The 9,491-nt window shown below is 45.9% G+C and overlaps 1 protein-coding gene across 1 annotated transcript; it reads left to right on the top strand.

Annotated features, from left to right (window-relative positions):
• Positions 1–2,849: 2,849 nt before the first annotated feature.
• T265_06340 (hypothetical protein) lies at positions 2,850–9,471 on the top strand (the record flags this gene model as incomplete). Its single annotated transcript, XM_009171573.1, has 3 exons — positions 2,850–2,884; positions 6,325–6,568; positions 9,436–9,471. 3 exons carry the CDS (start codon positions 2,850–2,852, stop codon positions 9,469–9,471), a joined length of 315 nt encoding a protein of 104 aa, XP_009169837.1.
• Positions 9,472–9,491: the final 20 nt, after the last annotated feature.

Raw genomic sequence — 9,491 nt, 5'->3', positions numbered from 1 at the left:
CTTCCGGTCAGTAAATTCGCACTCTCAACGCTGAGCCATCTTGCCCCCCCCCCCACAGTTTTGAGTCAAAGCCTCAAGGTGAGGTAGCTCAACCAAACCCCCTTTCTCGGCCTGGGCAACTGGGATGTATCATTCTCCTCTACAAGTCTTCTTTCGCTGCCTCCTTCCCATATGTCTCTCAGCTAGGTCCTTCTGATTACTTTAGCTGTGTATCTAAGCCTCTGCGCAGTAAAAGAAGACCACGTTGAATCCAAAGGATCTGTTCAACATGGTCCCCTTTAAAACACTCTGTGCCAAATTAGGCAACAGGAAGCTCTTGCTTAGACGTCATTCTCCCTTTCGATCGACGCACACTTCAGTCATATTTCCCAAATCTCTTCAGACAAAACCATATATCTTGCGCTTCACTCTTTCGGTGTCTGGTGGTGATCCTGATAAAATGGCTCATGGTATCTACGACGTGGGAGTTGTTCTTAGCCGCAAGGATCAGTTTACTTTACTGGACTGAATTGCATTTATTAGTTGTCTTTGCGCGGTTGGGTTGAATGTTGTGCCCCCATACGTTCCGAGAGATGACAACTCAGAAGCTGAGGAAGATAGCTTCTATTGAGATTCGTCCTGGTTACCGGGGTCGGCGAGAAGTACGGATGTCGTCATTCAGATTAGTTGGGCGAATCCCAATAAAGCCATCATAGTGCCTGATTAGGGATTCACGCTTACCGCACGTATGTTTAGGAACGGAATCCTCAGTTATGTGCTGAATATCACTTTTTTCTAGCTGGCACAAAATTTCAGCACAAGTACTCACACCATATGCCTTGGAGGCGACCGACCGCAAATTAGATGTGGACTCATTTGGACCATATGACAATCAGCTACCGGTGTAGCGGTGATACTATTGATGGAAGAGGCATGCGAGTAGTATGTTTTCTCGCGAATCCGCTTTGCGTCACCTGGAAAGTTAGATCTATTATGGAATTTGTGGAGTCGCTTTGTAGCTTTTGCTTGGATTTGAGCAACAGTCAATGAATATCCAGAAAAGTTCAAAAAGAAGCGCTCAAAGAGAGGATGGATATTCAGTTTTCATGAACAAGATGCATATGAGAGTTTTGTTTCCCTGTCCAATAGTCTGCAACTGTTGAGTTGGCATTTCCTAATGAATAACTCCGTAGCGAAGGACTTCTTCCTTTCACCGGTAGAGAGCTCCGGTACGAGATTGTCGTCCGTTTTGGAGTACACCACCGGACTCGGATCCCGGCATTGTGCGGGCATACGCATTTATTCGCTTCCCTTCTGGAGCACGCCGGTTGATACAGAGGCGGATAGTTCACCAACTGCATAGCGCCTCTGTAGCTCGGCAGTATGGAGCTGAGTTAGCTGAGAAGCGTTCAGAACTCCAGGGGCATAACGGTTCTGATAGTGATTTGGATGAGTAATGTAGAAAGGTTGAAGAAATCATGCCTACATCTTTTGAAACCGTCTGTCCGAGGTTTCTTGCACATCCCATTCAATACTGGATCTGATCAAGACCAGCAGCTCTGATTGAATCGAGAAAACTGTACCACAAACAAACGACTATGATAGCGAGCACTGATGTATTACAAAAGCCCAGAAATCGAGGAACCTTCTGCAGCTGGCGACTGTTACACCCTATTCCAGCCGGTCCGATCGACTGTTCCGACAATGGTGGCTGTTGGTTAAATGATCTCCAAAATGGTAGTTCAGTTCATTCACAGAAACGTCGTCTTGAACTATGGGCTGGAGACTGAAGAACAGTTCAGATTTCAATCAATTGGAAAATGTTTTGGACCGATTGTGAAGTCATCTTTCCAGAGAGGTTTGGTAAAAAATCGGTGGATTTATTGCTGGACAACGTTTCTCTTATGGACCACAGTCCCTTAATGCCTTCTTATTACCGTGAACCCCGGTCTGGATAGCCGATTGATAGCCTGATGCGCTTGACCAAACCAGAAAAAGTCGATGCATGTGCGAAATAGCTGATCTATTGATCACTATCGCGTACAAGCGGGTCAAAAAAGTGATACTAATATTAGGATTCATCTGTCAATGGCGAGTGAAGAAAAACCAACGAAATCTGTCTCAACGAAAACGGTTATTCTGTTGGCTGTTATATAGTCCCGGAGCTGGTAGTAACTAGACAGGTTGATTGGATTTTAAGGCTGTCAGGGAACCAATCCGTGAGATTTCTTATGACTAGCCGACTTGATCAGTGCTGGTTTGCATCCGGCGTCTTCAAAGAAACTGGCGAGTTCCTCGTTGCTAATCCAATGACCCTGCTGAGAGATATTTGGAACGAGAGAAAATTTCAGCAAAATGGGACACCCAAGTGGTGATTTCTGTATTCAAAAAGGTTACAAGAACATGGTGCTAAAACCACCAGGGCATCAGTAATGACCTTCAAGGTGCCTGCCTCCAAGGCTTCGGGCATCAAAATATTCCCGGGCTGTTGGCCCGCAGACACTGAGTACTCCAACGATATCACACTTCTTGGATCCCCTTAGAAATGCAAGTAACCTAAGTATTTGGCTGCACTTTGCACCTGTACTGAGTGAAGCTCTACTGCACTTTTGAGTGGGATCAACCCCAAAACTTATGCCTGCAACTGAACACATCGGTGTGTTCGATAACCTCGATTATCTGAGCGGCTGCATGAATTCCGCCGGACAATTGAAATCATTTCGCGAATCGGGAAGTCCAGGGCACGCCTTCGCCTCCAATGCTTGGTTGTATGCCCCACACTCCCGTTTTCCGGTGATCGGAACTGGAACCGATGCGCCTATGGTACATGGTCTATAGTTGATAAACTGAATTGAATTGAGTCGACATTTATGGCATCGACGGGACATCAAATCAACCACCAAGGGTACGTGGCAGCTATATGTGGGAACCTCTGAAGACCATCCGAAGACCTCCGAAGTGTTGCCCAGTTCTAGTGGGCGACAGATCAGTAGTGCTGAATTACGTCAAACGAGTCGCTTTGTAACTACCGCCTCCCCTGGATGAGTTAGTGACCCTGAGGGATATGGCTGTGTCATTCAATCATTGGCGTTCTTGTTTCACCACTTCACATTCAATGCATATCTCGCAGTCCCTGCCATACTGTACGAAAAGAACCTTTCGACGTCGACGAAGTGATTGGATAACCACCACCGACGCAGGGCATCATTCACTTTTTCTCCCTGTTCTCGCTGAACGAAGTCGTAGCAGCGGCAACCACGGCACTTAGATTTGACTGCAATAGTTCATTAGAGCAGAACGTTTTTTCAAAACACTTCGACTTCATCTCAAAGTCGGTAAGACAGATTTCTCTAACCTATTGATCAAAAACACTGTAGCGCTAAAGATATGCAAACTAAGATCCAGTCCGCAGAATGGTAGTTAGCAAACTTGTAAGTTCTTCACGTTCGGATAATCCTTACTTGCCAGATGCCAAACAACATCAGTGTTACAGTGCACGCTTACGTTTCCCCCATTCCGTTGACTTCATGTTTCGGGCAGATAAACCTGATACCCAACTGTGATTGATTGCCCATAGAAAAAGCCTTTCTAAACAATGGCGGACGCGGTGTAAACAGACATTGATTAATTGTAATAATCCCGTGGCTTTGGTTTTGATGTAATCACAAAGCTACTGGTGTCCTATCGAAAAAAATCCAATGTGAGCCCAGTAATGAGTGATTTTTCACGAGAACCGATTCACTCACAAGCCAAACCCGAATGAATGATTGGCTCGATAATTATCACGTGACAATGGCTAACACCCAGTGGCACGTGACCAACAGTACCCAAGTGCAACTGGCTCAGTCGTTCAAGTGAAATACTGGCCAACCACCACCCGGGACTGGTTGGTCTAGTGGCACAAGTCTGTGGGTTTGGAATGCTGCATTCGTGGGCTGCAGTTCGAAATCCGTTTTCCCTCACGAATAAATGACTAAGTCTAGGGCAGTCACCTCACTTTTTCAGCTTTGTAGCGCTGCTGGCTATTAATGGGAAGACAATTTTTGGACATTGGTGAGCAGAAGTTAGCACCAGAAAGGACAGTATGTTTTGGACATGTTTCACAACATAACAGCTTACCGGCGTTCGTTCTGGGAATGAAAATGTGATTGCCTAAGGTGAAACCAATTAAAAGTGTTCGTTTTTTAACCAGGTTACTGAGTATAAAAATTCTTGGGCGCGCGGCAGCCGAATTCCTGCAGTCCTTTTACAGCAACTGGCATAGATAGACCAACTAATAGAGTCGAGTGAGGGGGGGCTGGACATATTCTGCAGTGTGAACTTCGGTACTTTATACATGCATGAGTTGTTAAGTTGTATGCATCGCATGCGAGGTACTTGGAGATTTCGTGCAATATATGCTGCAAATTATTGGTGATCGTTTCTCACATCTTTCAATGACCCAGTTATTCCCGTTTTCACGTAATCTGCGTCTAGATTGCTCATGACTTCATTTGTGAGGGAACTCGATTTGAATGCGCGCTCTTTGTGGGTAAACGACCAATCAGAATCCCGGTTTGTGCCAGCATGCCGCTTTTTACGGCCTCTAGTTTGCACGTGTAAGGAAGCCAAGGCTGTCATGCGTACGTCAGAACCGGGAGCTGGATTATTCTGGAAGAGACTCAGTTACTTCAGAAACATCCATAAGACCAACACAAAGTGGTCTGTTTTGAGATGTGTTGTGATTCCAGAATGTTCGCTATCCCGTCCCACATCATTTACGCAGTTTACTGCTAAATAAACTAGTGATTACAACAATGACCTGCACGAAGCGCATGCGAGTGGCAGAATCACGTCCTAAGCGCAAACAGGGGTTATTGATTTGAACTTTAAACACCATTCGACGTGCACACACCAAGCGGTGGCTATGGAAGCAGTCATGTCGGCTGTTGTGCGCGCTCCAAAACATCTGGTGGAAATCAAAATGAGCTCCAAGAAGGGCGAAACCGGTCGTGGGCTGTCGAAGAGTTTTCAGCAAACTTGTGAGTAGTTTCCTTTATCAAAATGAGTATTGTTCTCAAGTTATCAGCCTCAACCAGCCTGTCCAAACCACATCAGCTATGGTAACCCTGTTCCTCCCTGCCCCATTCACTGAACCCACATAAGTGCCCGGAATATTTAATTTCATACCGCGGGGTCCACGAAAATTTCCGGAGGCTATGAGTAAGTGAAACTCTTAGGTCTCTAGATCATGTTAACAGCCGCATCCTGAATGATAAAGAATCTGTCGAAAGTTCTACTTTCGGCAACTGCATGTGAGTCGCAACCCGGATTAATTTAAATCTCCCGGTTGACCCGTGCACGTATTGATTCAGACAATTCAGAGTTGATGATTGGAGATGCTTATAAAAGTTACGAGGACAAGAAAGACTGTAAATACGAACTAACTTCTGCGATTGGTCGTCTAATGGAGTAACTCTATCGCAGAATTAGCCAATCCGGCTTTTGATCGTGTTCCCTCCCCCCTAGCAAATATCTCACCATTCGATCATCGTACGATGTTAACCACGAGCGCACATACAACTAGACACAGACGGTTGGTCGACACTGACCATGTGTCCTTCAGCAGAAAACCGATGAAATGGTTAGACATGACACTCAGACACGGATTCACAGTCCCAGCGGTTGAAATAGTGGAGGTTCTAATCATGTCTGCTATTACATCACTGTCATCTCTTTCAAGCGTAGTCGCCCATCTTTGACGTCAGCTAATTGTTGCTTGTTTGACGACTGACGTGAACTGCCGGGCTTGGACGATGTATTAACCATGGGGACGAATGTAAGCGTTTCAAAACAGAGAGAAATTACCAGACACAGTCTAGACAAAAAGCCCATCCAGTCTGGTGGTTTCCCATTGAGGAATCAATAACTCAGGTTCCCGTTTTGAACAAGAGTGTTGCCAAACTCGATCTTGCGGGAATCATCCATAAGCTTTGTGATGAATCAACGATAATGCTCTGACCCTTGAAGATGACGTTATTCCCCTTTGAGCAACTGCGCATGACGTCAATAGCTACCTGACTAATGTGGTTTTCGTTCGAAAGAGTTTTCAAGGCCGATAATGATACCCAGTCATCTTGGTAAACCGAAACCAGCTAGAGACTCAGGACCGACCTTTCTCTTACATCGCCTTCCGTTTGAATAGGTCAAGATACAACTTAGTGACTCCGTACTTTCTCGTGCAGAAATTATGGGGACTGCCGTAAGCCATGTCTTGGTAGAGGAAATTAGCAGTCCGCAAGATGGAACGCGTTTGAGATATCAGAGTGGACTACATTGACCCCACTCTAGCAATCATTGTCTCAGACTATCAGTAAGTTGTGTGAGATGGGGCGAGATGGCTGAGTGGTTAGAGAGAGAATTTACTGACCGCAAGGTCCGTGGTTCGAACCCAATCTCTGCCTCTCGACTTCCCCTGTCTTGGCTTGGGCTACCTGTCAGTATCCCAGCCCTCGTGCTTCCTTCTGGTGGCATGGCAGCTAGACACCAAAAGGGTGTTACAGCTGAACGATCACAATGGTTGCTCGCTGGCACCACGATGTCCAGACTCGTGTGTTGTTCAATATAATCCATAATTCTTTTGTTGGTCTGCCGCCTGTAAGTTGCTTTCATAAACCGGTTGTCATGTAATGTCGTGATTCTCCTCTGTTTCTGTACGTGCAGGACAAAGTTTACTGGTAGAATACGATGAAAGTGATCCCATGATTTGACTCGCATCTCTACCGTAGTCTTATGTAGTAAGGTTGTCCATATTAGGTGAGTTGTCTAGTTACATCGAAGAGGACTTTTTTCCTAGAGATTCTTAAATGAAAACCACGTGTTCGATGCAAACTGAATGTGTTTGTTGCAGAGTGTCATAGACATCAGCGATCCCATGAATCCCATATGTTGCCTCTTCGCTCTTCCCGACCACTGATAGTCTTTCAGGGTGTAACATTTTTGTCGGGATTCTGCTTTTCTGTCTGTAGCTCATGCCTTAGTGCGAAAATAAGTTGATACAAACTTCAGACAGCGGCCATTGATCAACGGATCGATGTGAACAAGCCTCGGCATAAGGTTCGCTTCCCTGTGTGACTAAACAATTAGACGAGATGAGATAGCAGCAGCAACTGCTTTCTGCCTGTACCGGCAAATTGTTTTTCCACTTTCCGGTAGATGCTCAATCTCCTGCTTTGGAACGCATTGGGGCGGTTGTGTTGGTGGTGGACTGAACAGGTCTCATTCGATTGCGGCACCTTTGATCTCCTATCAGCGATCGCCTGTCCCCGCTGGCGTACGTGCGTGAATGTGCCGGGCATGTGTGGTCACCACGTGATATGCAGATAGGTGGTGTTATGGCTACACCGGACGTTGGTCGCTCGGACTGTCGGTCCGTCAAATGGCGTTCGGCCAACACACGCACACACATGTCCGTGAAAGCTTACACACACACACACACACACATTCGCGCTTGTGCCTACACACGACTGCTTCGCTGCGTGAGATGATCAAAGCGATGGCCTGGTTGACCGCTCACAAAAACACAAGTGGTGGACTTTCGCCGAAGTGAAACATTAATCACTCCATCGAACCTTTCCTCCTGATTGACGTTCATGGAGGCGTACACCGTGCCCAACAGGCTTTGACAGGAGTTGAGGGCATAGGTACATATTCTATGACCGAACGGAATGAACCGTTACAAAAGAGCGACTACTCTGCTTGTATTCCATCCGTTGACCGATGCGCATAAATCACCAGTAGTTTCATCATGATTTGCATGTGTCGGACGTGATGTGGAAGATGATGATAAATGGTCTGTTTGTGACGACACAGATACGCATTGTCTAATTCCAAAATAAGATTAACCTTTTGGTAGCACTCTGCTCAAGGTCACTGCGCAGGACTTGTTTTCCTATTCATGACTGATACCACGTCTACTGGTAAACATGAAGCTCTGTTGATCAGTCTTCGTCTGCAGGAGGAAGAGTACAACTTAATGCAAGTCGTGGCGGTCTCGTTTGTCTAAAGATGACATGGCGTTCTACCACGCAATAGTACCAGTCACATCCCTTTTCTGATAAAATCATCAAAGTAGTCATCGACGGTCTTGAAACGAATAGCGTTTGCTCTCTCTCTCTCTCGATGGATTTGCACCTAATTTCAGTCGAGTTTCCTTTGTATAGCGGTTTATAAAACTTGGAAGATTGCGGGGCAACTTCTGACCGATATCGGTATACTCCGACCGAATAACAAGGATCGAAAATCCGTCTCGAATGTTGGTTCCAAAATGTTCGGAATACTTGGAGAACAGCCTTCTCCAGGGTTAAGAACGTGTGGAAAAAAAGTTTTGACAGTTGAACTTACTGGAACCGAGAAATACTAGAACTCAGTCTGAAAATTCCATCCACCGCGGATTTGGAACCAGTCGACACAATGTGTGGGCAAGTCTCCAAAGCATTCTCACGTACGTTTTCCACGACAGGGTGTCGTAGAGTGCGATCGCGACTGTTTGCATTACCTGTATCTCTTCCCAGAACACGATCGATCAAATCCAGTGGCTGTATCGTTTGTAGCCTTTGGACAGGAGGTTTCATACAACGAGGCAGCGTTGAGTCGCTTTTTTGCACCTGTTATTTGTTCCCTTCATTGCGTCGCATCTATCATTTTCCGATAAACCCAAGTGGAGTAGTCTAACGCCGGCTTCACGTCAAACTATGAAACACTGGTGGTTCAGCTAGGGATAAAAAGGCAGTCATGTATTGCATGGCACGAGGCTGCTCTTGCGCTGCCTCCTCATTCTCTTCTTTGACGTACAATGATGAAGTAGTGTGAAGCAGACCATCTACGGAACAGATGTAGCACATACTCTTCACCCACTCATCAGAATCGTGGACTACCGTGGTAGCCTTCCAGATACTCATCTTGTGAAACAGGGCCATGTTGAGTTACACTTTAAACGTGGGTCTGTTATTCCGGCTCGAGTCAACTATCATCGAGTCTAGATAGAATCCTGCACCAGTAAAGTGGTTAGAAAACAATACGTTTACACAAAGTTCGCACTGAGTCAAGACAGGGTGACCACGAGATGACGAAGTCCACACGTGGCTATATTGAACTGGGCGCATGATATCAAGGTCAAAGAGTAGTTTACCTTCAGCTGCCAAATAGGAATGGACTACAGACGCAAAACGGAAACAATCAAACAGAAATCATGCGGCTCCACGCAGAAACGTGCAGAGGCTTCTAGGTTAAAACACGTTCTTGTAATTTCGCGACGGTTTTCAACTACCCCTGAAATGCACCTTGGTGGCGGGGACCATGTACTGGTAAAATATCCCAGTGGACAATGCGCAAGTTTGGAGTTCAGCGCAACAAACTTATGTTTGCATATCCTAAGGAAGAGCACACCAGGAGGTTTCATTATTTTTTGCCTTCCAGAGAAATCGGAGTACAACTATCAAATTGGAAGACTAGGATTCGTTGCACCCGCCGAT

This window comes from Opisthorchis viverrini (assembly GCF_000715545.1).
Source record: "Opisthorchis viverrini unplaced genomic scaffold opera_v5_125, whole genome shotgun sequence".
Taxonomy (NCBI): domain Eukaryota; kingdom Metazoa; phylum Platyhelminthes; class Trematoda; order Opisthorchiida; family Opisthorchiidae; genus Opisthorchis; species Opisthorchis viverrini.
The sequence above is the reverse complement of the archived record's forward strand: the minus strand, read 5'-3'. Positions and strand labels throughout refer to the sequence as shown.